General features: G+C 34.9%; 1 protein-coding gene across 2 annotated transcripts in view; it reads right to left on the minus strand.

The window, feature by feature from the left end:
- LOC137926274 (uncharacterized) overlaps nt 1–18,888 on the minus strand; it is a 122,661-nt gene extending 103,773 nt beyond the window's left edge. For both annotated transcript variants that reach the window (XM_068769868.1, XM_068769869.1), the window contains exon 1: nt 18,518–18,888. In XM_068769868.1, the coding sequence (XP_068625969.1) occupies nt 18,518–18,888 (371 nt within the window). The remainder of the gene's footprint in view (nt 1–18,517) is intronic.
- Between the last annotated feature and the right edge of the window lie 1,492 nt (nt 18,889–20,380).

Consider the following 20,380-nt stretch of genomic DNA (forward strand, 5'->3'; position numbering starts at 1 on the left):
GGTCAAAAAATAGTTGTAGCCTGTCATGAATTTTTTTTTAATTAGACCTCCGCTATTGGGACCTCTCCTTCCACTCCTATTTTGTTGGGAACAGGGTTTTTTATTTCTTAACAATTTTTTCACATAAATTTTTTTATTTTCGTCCTCGTCTCCCATAGTTATCAATACCTTTTTTTTTCTTCCTTCTGTCGTTCCATAATTCCATCTTCCTTTCTCAATCATTCCATTCCTTTCATCAATCCTCAAACACTTCAGTTGTATTTTCTATTGCAGCATCAAAGCTTTATTTAGTTTATTTATTTTTCTCATGTACATCAATTCTACATTTTTTATTTTAATTTCAATAAATCTATCTTAATAAGATTAAATATATAATAAGACATAATATGTTATGTTTAACTATGTTTTATTCCTATTAATTACGTATTGTGCAACTTTCCTAAGGAATTTGAGGACGGACTCTCTTGCATCCTTTTCCATTATAATGGAGGCGAGTGTGGCCTCCTCAATATTTTTTCCTATCCGGCATTCGGTCTCGTACCGGAGCCCTCCAAATGCGGGACATTCTGGGGAATTTTTAATTTAGTATTTTACTCTAAAATAAAAATGTTGCCGACCTCTGTGCTCTAGTGATTTGCTATATTACTTTTTGGCCCTGGTTTTTGGGAACTTTCGTACCACCCCTATTTATGTGGAAACAGGAATTTTATTTTCTATATTAAATTTATCACTTTCTTCACTTTATTCTCTTCTTTCATTCCTCACAATATCTATATTTCTGTCTCTTTCATTCACCTTTCATCCATTGCTCATTCACTGCAGTTAGGTCTAATTATTGTATGTAATATCACAGATTTTATTTTAATTTTCCTATTATATATATATCACAATTCTTATTGTATATATCAAAGTCATTTCGTTATCACTATTACACTATTGTTGTTTCTTATATTTTTCACATTTTTTCTTGCCTATTTTAATTATTTATTTTTATTTATCATAGTTTTTGCCACCGACCTGTAGGACTTGGAAGGAATCTCTTCCTCAAGATCCAAGATTTGCTATATCATATTTTGTATGTTATTGAATAGACATATAAATTTTATATTATCGATGAATAGAAACATCGTTTCATACCTCTTCTGCCATCCTATGACATGATATCAATAAGTTGTGTATGTTTTCTTTTATAATTTTAAAATAATTATCTGTCATAACTAGCTGTCGTCCATCCGATTCGTATATCTCACAATGACTTTTATGAATCTCAATATATTATTATATATTAATAATTATTATAAACTAAATTAGCTAAAGTTATTACTTATTAAATCAGCTACCTGTCGGTATAAATCTCGTCAAAATCGGTTCAGCCATTTCAAAGATAAGCCGGATCAAAGATACAACAATTTAAAAAAAATAATTTTGGTATGTACGGTATATATATTCATATTGTAGTTAAAAGAGTATATTTTAATATTACAAATAGACAAACTAATTTTATTTATTTGTATATGTTTTATTATTGTAAAAATAAACAATAAATAAAATGATTATTCATCGGGGAATTGTTTCTTTTTGTAGCGACAGTTCGTTTCGTAATATTGGTCTTAAAAATTCTATTTATATAATAACCGGCCAAGCTCAGCGGTGGGCTAAAAGTGTACATACCGACCCGGTACAAGGCCATCTAATTCGCACGTATAATGCATTCGCTAATTTAAGATGCGCGCTTTATTTTTGTATTTTTTTTAATGCAATTTAATAATTTTTTTCAAAAGATAAAATACATTTATTCAATTTTGGAAACTTTAACAGAAGTATTTAATGGAATCAGGCGTTACCTTGCGGAAGTCCTAAGTAAGATAAGGACCAATATTTAGCTACTTCCGCACATACAGTGGTAGTCGTGCAAGAAAGTGCACTGCCCGCCAGCCAACACAAAGTGACACTGTGTTTGGCACTAATCGGTGTAACATAACTCCTGAAGATGCCCCGTGGAGGGGTGAAACACGTGTTGAGTGGTTTAACGGTGGCTGTTGTGTAATTGTCATTGTTTGCCGCATACGCATTTATCAGCGGGCTGGCGGGCGGTGCATTTGTTGCACGACTACCATTGCATGAGCGGAAGTGGCTAAATATTAGTCATTTTCTTATTTAACAGAAGTATTATTGGTCGTAATTTTTTTATATCTATTTTATTTTTGATTCCACTATGCTTCTCAGTGTTATAGTTGTGGAGAAAAATTAAGAAGAAATTTCACAAGAATATTTTAACAACGTTTCTTTCAATCCAAAGACGCTTTTACAAGGGGCTTTTACAAAGTAAACTATGGGACGATATACAATAATCACCACGCTTGGTAGGTGGTTTGGCACACAGCTCTGGAAAATAGTTTGTTAAGAATACTACATATCTAATGCACGAAGAGTGAATTATATAAGATTCTTTTCCAGGAATTGAACCTACGACCTTCGATTACAAGTCACAGTCCTGGTGAAACTTAGAAAAGTAAGTTTAGAAACCTTCATAGGGTCATATACAACAACTTTGCTTAAGATTATTACATGATTAGAAGCGTAGTCTACGATTCTATGAAGGACATACAGATAAACATTCATTTATTTCTATATAAAATATATATATATATATATATAGAGAGAGAAAGAGAAAGAGAGAGAGAGGGATAAATGTGGGGTCCTCTAGGTGGACTAACATAATGAAGGTCGCTAGAAAACTATAAATGTGGCCAACAAATTCCGGAGGCTTTTGCCTTATAGTGGGCATCTGTACCTTTTTTTATCTGTACAAGAATATATTTCGTAACAAAAAAAAAATATAAGCAGAATTGTTAAAGAGTCATAAATAATTTTAAATGTAAAATATATTACGCAACACACAGACAGACCGTATCAAACTCGCAACAGTTAGATTAAATATATAAATCTTAAATGTCTGAAACGTGTTTAATACCACGACTAGATCTGTTATAATTCCGACATTAATCAAATCAAATAAATATAAACATTTAAAATAAATATCTCCCATTGAACGGTCGAATGTTGTGCGCGCATGTTTTTCGCGGAAGATATTTATTTATGGATCACTTATTTTTCCTTCACGCGGGCACAGATAATAAAGTTTATTGCGCGGGAAAGTACATACGATACAGATTATGTAATATTTATTTTATATCAATATATATATACTTTTTTTAATAATATCGTTGTAACGAAATTATATTTGCTATAATTGATTTTAAAAAATTAAAAAGATATTTATTGAAGTAGTCATTTATTATTTGAAGTAAGCAGGAAGCTGGTTCTGTATACTCTGTATGCTGGCTATATGCTGTTTAGCCAGCCAGAAACTCAACAATGTTTCATGTGTACATTATATCAACAATGCAAATGAGTGAACAAACTAAATTATCATAAGATTTATGTTATATATATTTTAATTTTAGATTTATAATTAAGAAAAGTTAGTTTTTATTACACATGCTTACATTAATACACATGAAGGTTATATTAACTTTTTGAGAAAGAAATTTAGACACTACGAGTTTTTTTTTTAATTCTTGTATTGCGCATTAAAAATTAAAATATTATAACATTGTTTTATAACTATTTCATCCGGTATTATTAATATATTTAGGAAATATTGAAGCTATTGTAAAATATACAATATTCCAATATAAATATATGTTTGTTTTAGATTCCATTAGTGTAATCATAAACATGTAAAAAGTTTAGTGTTGGTAGCTGTTTTGGTCAACGATTTAGCGTTGCGTGTTTAAAGAAAAACGTCTAGACCAGTGATTCCCAAAGTGGTCTATATCGACCCCTAGGGGTCTATGACAACCTGCAAGGGGTCTACGTCAGCGAAAAAAATTTGGGGGTCCATGAAATGAAAATGGGGGTCTACGATAGTGGACCTCGACACATACACTGATAGTACCTATTTACTTACATCATACTATCTTATAATATCAAAACATTTACATTATTTATATAAGTACCAATGAAGTAAAAAAAATATTATATATGTTTATAATATTGTGTAATTTGTAGGATGGTTGTATAATAGATTGGTTTAGTTGGTATAATAGATACAAAATTTTATTTTGAGTAGTTTTAATTTAAATTCAATTAATAAAGGTATAAATTGACATGTGTTTTTACTTTAAGTTTTTAGTACTAAATTTCACTACAGTCAGAAATTTACAGGAAATCGATATCAGGTAAGTAGGGGGTCTACCCAACACGGAAAAATTTGGCAAGGAGTCTGCGACACAAAAAAGGTTGGGGAACTCTGGTCTAGATTGAGAGTGTGTTTATTTGGAAAATGATTTCTTTTTTAATTATCGTGTTAAGCTCAAAATATTCCGGTTCTAATGTAAAAACCCTGATGCTATATGGATGCGAGACGTGGAAGGTCACTAAAGATATCTCGCGTCGACTCCAAGTCTTCGTTAACAACTGTCTTCGATGTATTCTCGGTATATACTGGCCTGAGAAAGTCTCCAACGTAGATCTCTGGAAACGCTGCGGTGAGATGCCGATCGACCAGCAGATCAAACGCCGCAAGTGGAACTGGATAGGCCACACGCTCCGAAAGGACCCTGATGACATACCGACGCAAGCCTTAGAATGGAATCCTCAAGGAAAGCGAAGACGTGGCCGTTCAAAGCAAACCTGACGATCACTGCAGAAGTGAAGGAAGTTGATGTGGAGCGAAGTAAAGCGCGAGGCTCAAGACCGCTCGGGATGGCGACGTACTGTGGACTCACTCTGCCCCATCTTGGCGACATATAAATAAATAATGACGGTGATGATAAATTTTAAATAAGACCAGCTAAAAGGAATGTTATGATTCTCCTTAAATATACTAAAATAAAAAATCCCAGACGTTTTAAATTAAGCTATCCATATGTTCCTGTATCAAAGTTACGGAGGGTGCTCACCCCATTTTCTTCCTGTGATATCATACAAAGGCTTTTGTCTTTATAAAACCTTTTTTTTGGAATAATCTATATACAAATATATACATATTTTAGAGTGTTAATGTATAATTTATTTCACGGCACATTACAGTAAATAAGAAACTTGTATACAAGTATATTATTGCTAAAATAATGTACTTGTAAAAGAGAACAATTTTTCTAGATCGCAACAATTTACTTTTTACTGAATGGTTTCTTGATGTTAGGTATCTTCACGATGAAAGTGTTGTTGTTGCGAATAATCATCCAATTCAAATGGGAAGATATTTTTGTTTTTTAATATTAACACTACCTGACCATAATGTGCACGCGACGTGTGTTTAGACTAGAAAAGCTGCAACAGCTTACCAACAAATTTCCAGAAGATGGGCAGCTGCGTTCTCTGCGTACCATAATACTAAGTAAGAAAAGAACCAATATTTAGCCATTTCCGCACATGCAGTGGTAGTCATGCAACAAAGTGAACCATCTTAACACGTGACAACAGAGTGACTCTCTGTGTTTAGCACTAATCGGTGTAACATAACTCCTGAAGATGCCCCGTGGAGGGATGAAACACGTGTTGAGTGATTTAACGGTGGTAGTTGTGTAATTCGCATTGTTTGCCGCATGTGCATTTATCAGCGGGCTGGCGGGCGGTGCACTTTGTTGCACGACTACCTCTGCATGTGCGGAAGTGGCTAAATATTGGTCCTTTTCTTGCATATGAATTGTGGAGGTCACACATTCTGTATAAGGGTGCCCGTTTACCGATATTTGTCATAGCCGCTGATAAAAAAAGAGAGATCTAGAACGCGTTCTTGCTGCAGGAATTGGAAAGTTTACCTCGGACAACAGTTCTGAACAGTTAACATTGCCACCATAAATATTTTTAAGTGTAGTGGCGTCCATTAGAGAACGTCGATCCTTCAGTGATAACATTCGGTATCTGTTTAAAAACATTTTATAAGATTGGAGACCAGGACAAGGGGACCATAGGATGTCCACTCACAAGGTAGACCAGTCCAGTTGTGGGTGTGGACGTATCGTTTTTAGAACATCCTTTATAAATAGCCTAGTTTATAAGTCACACGGCACATTCGTCGCGGAAAATTGAACCGTACCGAAAATAGTATTAACTGGTACACGGTATATTTGTAAACTAGCGTCCCAAATCTAATTTCGGTATCAGATTTAAATTCTTATTCCGAATTTTTGCGTAACTTAACATAATTTCCGACCTGTAAAGTACAGTAACAGGCGGTAATTATTGCACATCGACTTTTAGAAAGAGACTTTCGGCTATATCGGTATTTTTAGTTAATTAAACGGTTTTATTTAATTCGACCCGTACGTAATTTATTTGGATCAAAATTAGTAATTTAAATTTAAGCACCTTCCCGTTGTCAGATTGATCTGAAATTTGATACACACATTTAATTTAGATGACAATATAATATAATAAAATCAATAACATTATAAATCTAAGATGGCCGCCGATACAAAATGGCGGATTACATATTTTTCCTTAACCCCCTCAATATGGGTATCAAATGAAAGGGCTACACTAGTAAAACACGATGATTATGTCAAAATTTAAAATTCAAGATGGACGCCGTTCCAATATGGCGGACTAGGTACATATTTTTCCACAACCACCACAATATAGGTATCAAAAAAACGTTTAACTTAAAAGTTTTTTAAATGTATTTATTTTACATCTTATACCTATATATCACAGTTCTCTTATTTCTTTTATTTTCAATATTATTACATATTTAATTTATATCTATTATAATTAGTTCTGATATACATTTTTGTATTGCATTGTTTAACTTATCATTTGTTCCTATTTATAATTGTTTTGGCTACTGTTCAGTAGAAGTTGAGGAAGGTTTTTCTGCCATCTTTCTCTATCAAAATAGAGATGATAGTGGCCTTATCTATCATTTTTATATCCGACATTCGGTTTCGAAGCGAACGCGGCATTTATGTAGGGAGAGAAGTCTGGTTTGTAAATGTGAACGTCAACACATTGAAAGGAAATCTCCTTAAAATGTTGTCCGCGGGTCGTCAGCCCTGAGAACAGTAATCGGCATCTCTAGACCAGAGTTCCCCAAACTTTTTTGTGTCGTAGACCCCTTACCATGTTTTTCCGTGTTGGGCAGACCCCCTACTTACCTGATATTGATTACCTGTAAATTTCTAACTGTAGTGAAGTTTAGTGTTAAAAACTTAAAGTGAAAACACATGTTAATTTATACATTTATTAATTGAATTTAAATTAAAACTACTCAAAATAAAATTTTGTATCTGTTATGTAAAATATACGTAACGTTAAATAAACATAAAATAAACTATAAATAAAATAACATAAGCAATAAGTCAAAATTTTTAGTGAGAAGGATGAACCTGATGCTTTAATAATAAATTATCAACATTTGGTATCAATTTTGTAAGTAATTAAAGTAATTTTATAAACGTACATTATAATGTTTTTACTTCATAGGTACTTTTATAAATAATGTATTGATATTATAAGATAGTATGATGTAAGTAAATAGGTACTATCAGTGTATGTGTTGAGATCCACTATCGTGGACCCCCATTTTCATTTCATAGACCCCAAATTTTTTTTCGCTGACGTAGACCCCTTGCAGGTTGTCATAGACCCCTGGGGGTCGATATAGACTACTTTGGGAATTACTGCTCTAGACTTAAATAACTCAGAAGTCGAATCAATATATATATATATTTAAAAAAATGTTTATAGAACATTCTAGAATAATATTACGTTGAATCGAAATAATAAATTTATATATAACCATTTATAATCCATCCGGAAATTTATATCATTTGTTCCACAGAATAATAAAATCTATAAACGCGATAACGTTATATAGCGTGTGATCTAGTTACGGCCTAAAATACCGTTAATGCTATAGCTGTTTATGGCTCACGACGCACGGCTGCGCTCTCGTTAAAAATAATTATGAAGAAAGTAAATTGTTTTTTGTCATTACCCAAAGGAATGGTTACCTGTTGTTTATGGCCGGAACTATATATAATCACTGTTGCATTCGCTTTCGGGATTATCAGACTGTGATTATCAAATATAAACGAAACATTTTTATTTATTTATTTACGCACACGAACAGAACAAAAGTTATAGTGTAAATAATGGTTTTGTTATATGTCACTTTATTATATTTGTATTATAATATTGTAGAAAGATCAGATCACATAAAATCAAAAAAGGTTTAATAGAAAAGTGACACCAAAAGAGGTCTTAATTTAAAAATGTTTCCCCCAGCGCGCAACTTTCAAGGCTGTGTACTTAATAATACTCTATTGTAATTAATAATCTGTGGATATAGTGAATTATTGAGAAAGTTTATATAGACTCTTGCCCAGAGTTCCCCAAACTTTTTTGTGCCGTTAGACCCCTTGCCATGTTTTTCCGTGTTGATATTGATTTCCTGAAAATTTCTAACTGTAGTGAAGTTTAGTGTATGTTCAAAATGTATTGCGACCACAAAGCGAATACCAACATCCTACAACTTAAACAATTTTATAAACATATATAATAAATTTTTAATTTCATAGGTACTTTTATAAATAATGTAAATGTTTTGATATTATAAGGTAGTATGATGTAAGTAAATAGGTACTATCAGTGTATGTGTTGAGATCCACTATCGTGGACCCCCATTTTCATTTCATGGACCTTCAAATTTTTTTTCGCTGACGTAGACCCCTTGCAGGTTGTCATAGACCCCTGGGGGGTCGATATAGACCACTTTGAGAATCACTACCCTAGCCTATAAAGGTGATAGTTAAAATATTTCTTTGAAAATAAATCATATGTAATATAACCTATATATAATATGTGTGTGATTTGAATTCTCATTGGCAAATCCATATGGGCACACCATAGATATTTCTATGAGATCGTATCAATAATGCAGCTTGGACATCAGGTTTTGACTGACCACATGTAAGTTCATAACAAGTTAGATGAGCCAGTGGTAACTTACTCTCAAAGTAACTACACTAACCCATTTATATCATATTTGTTAATACGAGCTACTTGAATTAAATTTATTACAATAATATATATTAAGGTAACCGGAAAGAAATGTCGTTTCTTTCGACATATATTACAGAAAAACTTGTTACCGCTTCGGCATTGATTTGTATACTAGACGGCAAAAGGTTGTTGAAGAAGGTGAATATATTGTTGATTAGAAATAAAATCTTGTTAAAAATGTAGTCGTGTGAATTTAACTTCAGGAAGCTATTTATATATATATATATATATATAACTAGCAAGCTGTCTAATATCACAAAGAAGCAAATATACTCCAATACATATATAAAGATATATCATAGTAGTGTCATCATAGTTTTAGTCCATAGCGAAAGGCACATTCCTCTAAAAATATTTATGGCGTGATATACTATAATCGCCAAGATTAGCAGGCGGGATGGCGATTATAGTGTGGTATTATGGTACGCAGAGGGCGCTGCTGCTTATCTAGTATATATATATATATATATATATATATATATATATATATATATATAAAATTCTCGTGTCACGGTGTTCGAACTTGAACTTCTCTGAAACGGCTTGACTGATTTTTACCAAATTTAATATGCGTATTCAGTAGGTCTGAGAATCGGCTACTATCTATTTTCTATACCCCTAAGTGATAAAGGTTTCCACACTTAAAAAAAAAATATTTTTTTAACGAAATTTTTTGTTTTCATTTTTTTATGATACAGCATACAAGAATACTTACAACCATAATTTTTCACTCCTCTCCGATCAACCCTTATTTTTTATTTGTAAATTAAAATATCAATTTTTTTTGCAAAACAACGTTTGCGGGATCAGCTAGTATATATATATATATATATATATATATTCCGGGACGGCGGCTTCGTAGTCTATATCCATCCACTTTTCTGATGATCAAAACTATCACCGTCTTTTCTGGCCATGTGACTCGAGGCTTTTTCAAAATGTTTATAACCGATAAAGACATCTTCCATTTTAACACACGAATTATATATATACAGACATATATATATACATAGAGAGAGAGAGAGAGAGAGTTTTTATATATCTAAACATATGTCACCTAATATCGTGTTTCAAATATTTCAATAATTTATATATACTCTCTAGAATATCTCTAACAATATTGTATAATAAATTGTATTACAATAAGTATTTTATTAAAAATTTCACCACGAGATGGCACTTCTATTGTTTCTGTTGAAGCCATTTTGGATTTGTGCAGCTTCATTGGTATTGACATCTCAGAAACAGGAGGTCCTAAAAAATACGCTGGGTGATCATATCTCAGATATAAGGATGATGTACACGAAGAGGAATTATACCCGTGTAGATGTACACCAATACCTCACTTTGCGTCGTGGTTACGTTCCAAAAAAACACGACGCAAATTGTAAACGCCGCAAAGTGAATTAAGATTTTCTATAGCAAACCGTGTAAAGATCGAAGACAGGTTCCAGGGTCACGAAAATACTACTTTTTAAAAAGAAAATTGAACAAAGTATACATTTAAAAAACAAAAATAATATAACTCTGCCAATAAATAAATTGGAATAATGTTTACCTTTTTAGTAACCAGAAACAGCACGTAAAAATTTATATAAATTTATTATTCTCTTTTAAAAAAAGCACAACACACTACGTAATTGAAACTGAACTCTAAAATTAGCAAAACAAAGTGAAAATAAAACTGTATTCAAATTGCGTTGATTTTTACTTAGAAAGGGAATCCCCGAGTTTTGATGGCATGGTGCAATTAGAAACAAAAGTCTTACTACCATCTTTTAGAAAAAAAGAAAATTAAAAAAAAATTAAAGACACGAACCCAAAACAACGCAACCTCGAAAATCTAACGACGCACAGTGAAAATTAGTACCAATTAAGCAGCGACGCAACTTCGAAAAAAACACAAAACGAAACGACGCAAAGCGAGGTATTGGTGTACATTTATTTACCACGATCCGGTGCCGTCACTTTATGAATGCTGGAGTTTTTCAACGGGGCGGCGCCGCTCCTGAGTGCTGGAATATTTACAACTGCAATATCGCCTTCGAGAGCTGAGACCAATAGGACGCAAAGCGAGGTATTGGTGTAGTGTTGTGACTGTATAGTGTAGGTTTACAAAGGGAGTAGTACTCGGGAGACACGGGTCAACCCTGACCCTTAGTTGCGGGCGACAGAGTCTTGAGTATGATATTTATTGGAATCAGGCGTTACTTTGCGGAAGTCTATCCTAAGTAAGAAAAGCACCAATGTTTAGCATTTAGTCACTCAGTGTTTGGCACTAATCGGTGCAACATAACTCCTGAAGATGCCCCGTGGAGGGGTGAAACACGTGTTGAGTAATTTGGCGGTGGCGGTTGTGTGTTTCGCATTGTTTGCCGCATACGCATTTTTCAGCGGGCTGGCGGGCGGTGCACTTTATTGCACAACTACCACTGCATGTGCGGAAGTGGCTAAATATTGGTCCTTTTTTTACTCTTGGGTGTGATATGTGTTCGGTGTATAGCGCCCTACGGGATCCTCATGTGTGCTATGTTTCGTATCGTTGAAAAAACGAGGGGAATTTATTTAAATTCAGCTTTAACAGCTGTATGGGAAAGCCCTCCATTTGGTGAACTGACATAGTGTGAAGTTTCTAGATGCGAGCAGGAACTGTCAGAACGGAAACCTATGCCTTGAGAAGGATGTCTGTCAGCTGAAAAGAAGGTGAAGGTTTAATTTGATAAATCTTAACTAAGACAACAACATCTGTCATGTCAACAAGTGTCTAAGTCTCTTTATTTAAGTAGACATGCTTTTGAAATGTCGATTATTTTAACATTATAAGCTGCAAGCTACCATTGACTTGGAGCCTGCCAGGAAATCAACAGTTACTCTTTTAAGTAAAATTTAACAATTTTTGATATGTACATTATAATATAAATCATGTAAATGAGTCAACAAAACTGGTTTCACATATAACGATCAACTAAAAACTCTTGAATGCTGTAATAAGATTTATTTATTTATGCTTTTAATTTTAGATTTAAAATTAAGTAACGGAAGGTGTAAAATATCTAGTGGAACTTAATTATATATGCGAACAAAGCTATGAATATATGTTATAAAAGGTTGTCAAATATCTCCCTTCCGCCTTTTTGTCTTTTGAATTTCGCGGCTATGTACAAAGCGCTACAGAGCTCGTATCTGGCAATACTATACATAATTTGAAAGGTCTTGACATAACCTACAAAACGACGCTATGCATGATTAGTTTGGATATTGCGTTCAACAGTTATAGACGTGTAAACATGGAGTTCACTAACGCCGAAATTCGCGCTATTTTAAAGTTTTCCTTCGTTAAAGGCAAATCGGCTAGAGAAACGTTCCGTGAGATTAATGGTGTTTTAGGGGATGGTACTCTATCACTTCGAACCGCGGAGGAATGGTTTCGACGATTCAGAGCCGGCGAAAACGACACCATGGATAAGCCAGCCGGCGGAAGACCTGTGACGACAAATACCGATCAAATCATGGACTACATCGAGTTAGACCGGCATGTGGCATCTCGTGACATCGCCCAAGAGATGGGAGTTAGTCACCAAACCATTTTAAACCATCTGCAGAAGGCTGGATACAAAAAAAGCTTGATGTTTGGGTGCCGCATGATTTGACGCAAAAAAACCTTCTGGATCGAATCAACGCCTGCGATATGCTGCTGAAACGGAACGAACTCGACCCATTCTTGAAGTGCATGGTGACTGGCGACGAAAAATGGATCACATACGACAATATCAAGCGAAAACGGTCGTGGTCGAAGGTCGGTGAATCGTCCCAAACAGTGGCCAAGCCGGGATTGACGGCCAGGAAGGTTTTGCTGTGTGTTTGGTGGGATTGGAAGGGAATCATCCACTATGAGCTGCTCCCATATGGCCAGACGCTTAATTCTACCATCTACTGCGAACAACTGGACCGTTTGAAGCAGGCGATCGACCAGAAGCGTCCAGAATTGGCCAACAGGAAGGGTGTAGTGTTCCACCAGGACAACGCCAGACCACACACTTCGTTGATGACTCGTCAGAAGCTACGGGAGCTTGGATGGGAGGTTTTATCACATACATCATATAGCCCGGACATAACGCCAAGTGATTACCACCTGTTCCTGTCCATGGTGAACGCCCTTGGTGGTGTAAAGTTGAACTCAAAAGAGGTTTGTGAAAAGTGGCTGTCCGAGTTCTTCGCAAATAAGGAGGGGGGCTTCTACGAGGGAGGTATTATGAAATTGCCGTCTAGATGAAAACAGATTATCGAACAAAACGGCGCATATTTGAACTAAATCCGATCACTGTAACACTTTTTATAAAGCATTGAATAAAGAGCAAAAAAGCGGAAGGGAGATATTTGACAACCTGTTATATAGTAAATGTTGCTTTATATGTATTTCACGATAGTCAAGTAAATACTTTTAATTTTTTTTAAAAGATATAAGAAACTTTGGCAGATGTCAAAGACGCTGATCATGCCGATATGTATGTATTATCTATTGTATGTGCTATTTGGTATTTTTTAGTCTTTATTAATATATAAAATTAAATAAACAATATTTTGTATCTGTCCAATTTAATTACATTTTAAATTATTTACTTCATAAAAAATATTGTTAGAAAGAAATTAAAAACAAAACATGTGTAATTCAAAATGGCCGCCATTATTAAGTTTAAATGTGACGTAATTTCTGGCGCGAAATTATGAAATGTCAGATGAAATCCTAAATCAAATGAATGCGTTTTATTTTCGATAGAATTCACGGTACAATGCACACGGCGTCTGTCAATTTATTGCAAAAATAAATATGCAGATATTGCGGTACGTATTTCAAGGAGATAAGGTTTAATATCGCATATATAAGAGAGTTTATAAGATAGTAATGGAACAGACTACAAAAACATCGTACCCACGCCATGCCAAGATGCGAAGCTATGTTGTTTTTTTAAAATGGTTAATTTTAAATTGCAAATTGATCGTGTTGGGGAACACTTGGGACGAAACGGCAGCCGGTACTGTGATTGTCTTCATTTATTACTTCTATTTAAGATCGTTCATCATTTAAATATAGATTAAACACAATTCACATGTTGCTAAGCGATCATGGCAGCCATTTTGAATATCGGAAACGCTGCCAAATGGTAAATGAAGATTAATATTCAACGCGGTTATTGCTATGACATTATGTTTATATTTTTAAACTGTGTTACAGTTATTTTTTACAATTGATTTACTTGTTAGCATTATATAAGTTGGTGCAAGGGTCATGTGTCTTCTCTTCAGCCGGTGGACGACCATTGCAAGGAATACACCTCCAAGATGACCAATCCCACACTGCCCACACCCAGTGATATCTCGCGACATTAACTATGTCATAGGTCCACCTAGTGGGAACCCTGCCCACGCGGTATCTACAGGCTCATTGTGAGAAACTTTCGACCCCAACGTACAATGGTTGTACCAGCGATGTACTTTCCCCAATACCACTTCTCTTCTCATTTTTGATTCGTTTGTCCTCTAGATGACTTTGAGCTTTGAGCTTTCTTGTTAGTCCCGTCGACAATATATATCAGTGATTCCCAAAGTGGCCTATATCGACCCCTAGGGGTCTATGACAACCTGCAATGGGTCTACGTCAGCGAAAAAAAATTTGGAAGTCCATGAAATGAAAATGGGGGTCCACGATAGTGGATCTCAACACACACACTGATAGTACCTATTTACTTACATCATACTATCTTATAATATCAAAACGTATATATTATACAGATACAAAATTTTATTTTGAGTAGTTTTTATTTAAATTCAATTAATAAATGTATAAATTAACATGGGTTTTCACTTTAAGTTTTTAACACTAAACTTCACTACACTAATTTACAGGAAATCAATATCGAGTAAGTAGGGGGTCTACCCAACACGGAAAAACATGGCAAGGGGTCTACGACACAAAAAAGTTTGGGGAACTCTGATCTATATTTAGTACATTTATTAGTAGCCGACGATGGTAGTGTGATATCATAGATGTAAGATCTGAAATCGCAGGTTTCATTCCCGTGATAATCATATATAATTCACACTTCGTATAGCATTACTTTATTTAATCATAAAATTGACGGTAAATTAGCGATATGTTGAATTATTTGAAGCTTGTTATAGCGTTTATATATGCGTGATATTTAAATAAGCGTTTTTTTAAAGTGAACCATTCAGTTGTACGTTGTATATCAAAGTTCAAATTACGAAGGGACTTCTCGCGCCATTGTTTACAAGATGGCGGCTGCGGTCGCTAATTGACACGAAACGGTTTGCGTTTGATAAATAGATTAAATTAGAATGAAGTTTAAGTGGTTGTGTGATTTGAACGCACGAGAACACGCGGTGACAGGTCTAATTAAGTTTTTTTTTCTCTTTTTCATTCTCGTACATATATAAATAATTTAAATGTCAATAAATATATTTATAGGTTTCAGACTTCAGATCTCTCGTATACCGATCATGTTTGCGACAGGGTTCTTATTACTTTCTTTTTCAGATCCTTTTTTATGTTTATCCTGAATGACAGACATTCATTCTAGGATCTATCTTTCCTCTTCTTTCAATTTACAATTTTCGTTCATTCATTTCCGTACTAAATTTGCGTTCGTTCATCGCCTCACTTCATTCGCCTCGTTCCTCAAATATCACAGAATAAGTAAGAAAAGGACCAATATTTAGCCTCTTGACACGTGTTTCACCCCTCCACGGGGCGTCTTCAGGAGCTATGTTACACCGATTAGTGTTCTACAATTTTCGTTCATTCATTTCCGTACTAAATTTGCGTTCGTTCATCGCCTCACTTCATTCGTCTCGTTCCTCAAATATCACAGAATAAGTAAGAAAAGGACCAATATTTAGCCACTTGACACGTGTTTCACCCCTCCACGGGGCGTCTTCAGGAGCTATGTTACACCGATTAGTGTTCTACAATTTTCGTTCATTCATTTCCGTACTAAATTTGCGTTCGTTCATCGCCTCACTTCATTCGTCTCGTTCCTCAAATATCACAGAATAAGTAAGAAAAGGACCAATATTTAGCCTCTTGACACGTGTTTCACCCCTCCACGGGGCGTCTTCAGGAGCTATGTTACACCGATTAGTGTTCTACAATTTTCGTTCATTCATTTCCGTACTAAATTTGCGTTCGTTCATCGCCTCACTTCATTCGTCTCGTTCCTCAAATATCACAGAATAAGTAAGAAAAGGACCAATATTTAGCCTCTTGACACGTGTTTCACCCCTCCACGGGGCGTCTTCAGGAGCTATGTTACACCGATTAGTGTTCTACAATTTTCGTTCATTCATTTCCGTACTAAATTTGCGTTCGTTCATCGCCTCACTTCATTCGTCTCGTTCCTCAAATATCACAGAATAAGTAAGAAAAGGACCAATATTTAGCCTCTTGACACGTGTTTCACCCCTCCACGGGGCGTCTTCAGGAGCTATGTTACACCGATTAGTGTTCTACAATTTTCGTTCATTCATTTCCGTACTAAATTTGCGTTCGTTCATCGCCTCACTTCATTCGTCTCGTTCCTCAAATATCACAGAATAAGTAAGAAAAGGACCAATATTTAGCCTCTTGACACGTGTTTCACCCCTCCACGGGGCGTCTTCAGGAGCTATGTTACACCGATTAGTGTTCTACAATTTTCGTTCATTCATTTCCGTACTAAATTTGCGTTCGTTCATCGCCTCACTTCATTCGTCTCGTTCCTCAAATATCACAGAATAAGTAAGAAAAGGACCAATATTTAGCCTCTTGACACGTGTTTCACCCCTCCACGGGGCGTCTTCAGGAGCTATGTTACACCGATTAGTGTTCTACAATTTTCGTTCATTCATTTCCGTACTAAATTTGCGTTCGTTCATCGCTTCCCTTCATTCGCCTCGATTCTCAAATATCACAGAATAAGTAAGAAAAGGACCAATATTTAGCCACTTGACACGTGTTTCACCCCTCCACGGGGCATCTTCAGGAGTTATGTTACACCGATTAGTGTTCTACAATTTTCGTTCATTCATTTCCGTACTAATTTTGCGTTCGTTCATCGTCTCACTTCATTCGCCTCGTTCTTCAAATATCACAGAATAAGTAAGAAATGAACCAATATTTAGCTTCTTGACACGTGTTTCACCCCTCCACGGGGCATCTTCAGGAGTTATATTACACCGATTAGTGCTTAACACAGAGAGCACTCTGTGTTCAGTGATTTAATGTTGGTAGTTGTGTTTCGCATTGTTTGCCGCATGCGCATATATCAGCGGGCTGGCGGGCGGTGCACTTTGTTGCACGACTGCCGCTGCATGTGCGGAAGTGGCTAAATATTGGTCCCTTTTCTTACTTAGAATTGACTTCCGGAAAATAACGCCCGATTCTATTAAATATCACAGAATAATCAGTTCTGTATATTTGTTTACGCTATTTTACATTTTCATTTTCCTTACATTATATATATATATATATAAGTTTATATATATGCTATTTGTTACTATTTATCACAGATTTTTTGGAGCCAATAATTCCTCACTCTTCTTTTTCATCTCTCTTCTTTCTCATCTTTTTCCCTGACTCTACCTCGATAAAAGCGGAGTCTTCCAAATATGGGACGGCTCGGTCTCCAGGTCTTCCACCATTTGATCTACTTCCGGGTCACAGGTACAAGAGGAAATCTCCTTGACCTTAAACCTGTTCAGGTACCAGAGTACTATAAACTACAATTACTACTGAAAGAGGTATTTACAGAAGAATACCTCTTGCTTTCTGGACTAGACACATGTCCACCTGAATTTTCAGGCTAGACCTAGTTTAGATACTAAAGAAAACTACATGTATTCTATAATATACACTTATTATATATGTACCAACATATATATTGAAATCAGCGTAATAAACGTTGTAACTGTAAATATTTTTTATGTATGACTTAAATGTTATAAGAATTTTTTAAATATTATGTCAATAAGTTCACAATTTTAATAATGAAACTTAACACATATATATCTGTTAAAACAATAAAGTTTAATTTGAATTCATCGATGGCTGTATATATATATTTCCAATGGCAACTTTTTTTTTTAATTTTCTCTCTGACGAATATCCAGTGACAATTGTTACATTCCATATGGAGAAAATTTGGACGATAATATTATGTATAAATATTAAGTTAGAGCTGCAGGGGGAGGGGGTCAGGCCCAGGGGGCGCCAGGATTTCTTTGAACACGGGCTCTACACGAGCTAGAGCTACCCCTGTCTACAATTATTATTTTTCCACGAAAAAGGTACAATCTAGAAATGGTTTGTAGTTTGTCGAGTGAAGACTACATTTATATATAATGCTATAACATTTAAAAGATGTTAAAACAAAATAAAGCAACATACCCATCACCTCCGACAGAGGTTTCCTTCGCGGTGATGCCGTTGTAATGTATTCTCTTCTCCATCTCTCCGTCAACTAGCACATCCATCATCACAAAATTGACAATCTCTTTATTTAAATGACGCCGCAAGTACTTTATGTCACTTAGAATTTTATCACTCCCGTTTGGCTGAAAGCGACGATGCCTTAGCCTTAAATGGCCGTTCAAAACTGAACTGTTCGCGCTGTCAAATTTGACAGGTGCGTCAATGTCACTAACGTCAATGTCACAACTGGAAGTACCGAGGAGAAGTAACAGCAGTAAAGGTGTCTCCAGTATCTTCCTCCACGCGTGCTTCGACTTTTTTTTCGCTTTTGGTGATTTCAACTCCATTTTTGATCTGTGAAACGAGTATTCAATTATAATCTGTGTATATGTCTATGGGCATGGGCAGTGTGATTGTAGAACCTATACAAAAATCCTATGTATTTGAAAAAAAAGTTATCATAATATTACAAAGCACGTGTTACAGAACCCTCTAAACCAGTGATTGCCAAAGTGGTCTATATCGACCCCTAAGGGTCTATGACAACCTGCAAGGGGTCTACGTCAGCGAAAAAAAAATTCGGGGGTCTATAAAATGAAAATGGGGGTCCACGATAATGGATCTCAACACATACACTAATAGTACCTATTTACTTACACCATACTATCTTATAATATCAAAATATTTACATTATTTATAAAAGTACCTATGAAGTAAAAAATTATTAATATGTTACGTATATTTTACATAACAGATACAATTTTTTTTGAGTAGTTTTAATTTAAATTCAAATAATAAATGTATAAATTAACATGTGTTTTTACTTTAGGTTTTTAACACTTAACTTCACTACAGTTAGAAATTTACAGGAAATCAATATCAGGTAAGTAGGGGGTCTACCCAACACGGAAAAACATGGCAAGGGGTCTACGACACAAAAAAGTAAGAAAAAAAGAGAGTATTATTTTTGCTGTCGGCGGGCCACCAGTTTTCGACCGGCGGGCCGCGGTCTGTGCATCCATTCTCTAAACAATAAACACGGAACCCTAGGATAAGGAAGTACCGTAAACACGCGTAACCTTGAAGTTATTTATAGATTTTTGTGTAAAGTTCTCGGAAATTCTAACAGAGTACTATCTCGAACTTACTAGAACCTTCTCCGTGGTATAAATAGGTGTACTCCCCGTGTCGACAGTTCAGTGTTGTTTTTCTATTTATAAGATTAAGATCTACGATCAGTGATACAAAGTGACTATTTGGTAAGTTATTTGGACAGTGATTTCTTGAGCGATTTGGAAGCGTAGTTTGGACTAAGCGAAAATATACTTTATGTTAAAGTAGGGTGACCATCTGATTTGTGAATAAAGGACTCCTTGTGAACGTAACAATAATTATCTTTCTTTAAATTCGTTTCTAGACCATAGTTTATTATATTATAACAATGTTGATTCAATTGTTAAATTTTATTTAGATTTTTTAATACAATTATATCTTCTCTTATTTACTTTATTAATGATTAACTTGGGATCTTGCTTGATACTTCTATTATATATTGTACTACTATTTTTTTTATGGCCCCCACTATTGGAAGCCTCTCGTACCCCTAATTAGTTGGGATCAGGGTCTTTGTTTACAAATAAGTTTTTCAGATCTTTCATCTTTACTGTACTACTATTTTGCTATACTACCTTCTTGGATTCAAAAGGAAAGGCTTACAATGTCCAAAACAAATTGAATGCACTCTCTGCAGGTTCTAATATAATTTGATACGTAAACACACTTGCATATTAGTATCCTATTAACACTGATCGTGTATATGTTGTATCAGAAGTGAAAAAT

This window comes from Battus philenor, unplaced genomic scaffold, assembly GCF_028537555.1.
Source record: "Battus philenor isolate CCGP_79_NKW_IND1 unplaced genomic scaffold, ilBatPhil1.0.hap1 SCAF_29, whole genome shotgun sequence".
Classification (NCBI taxonomy): Eukaryota; Metazoa; Arthropoda; class Insecta; order Lepidoptera; family Papilionidae; genus Battus; species Battus philenor.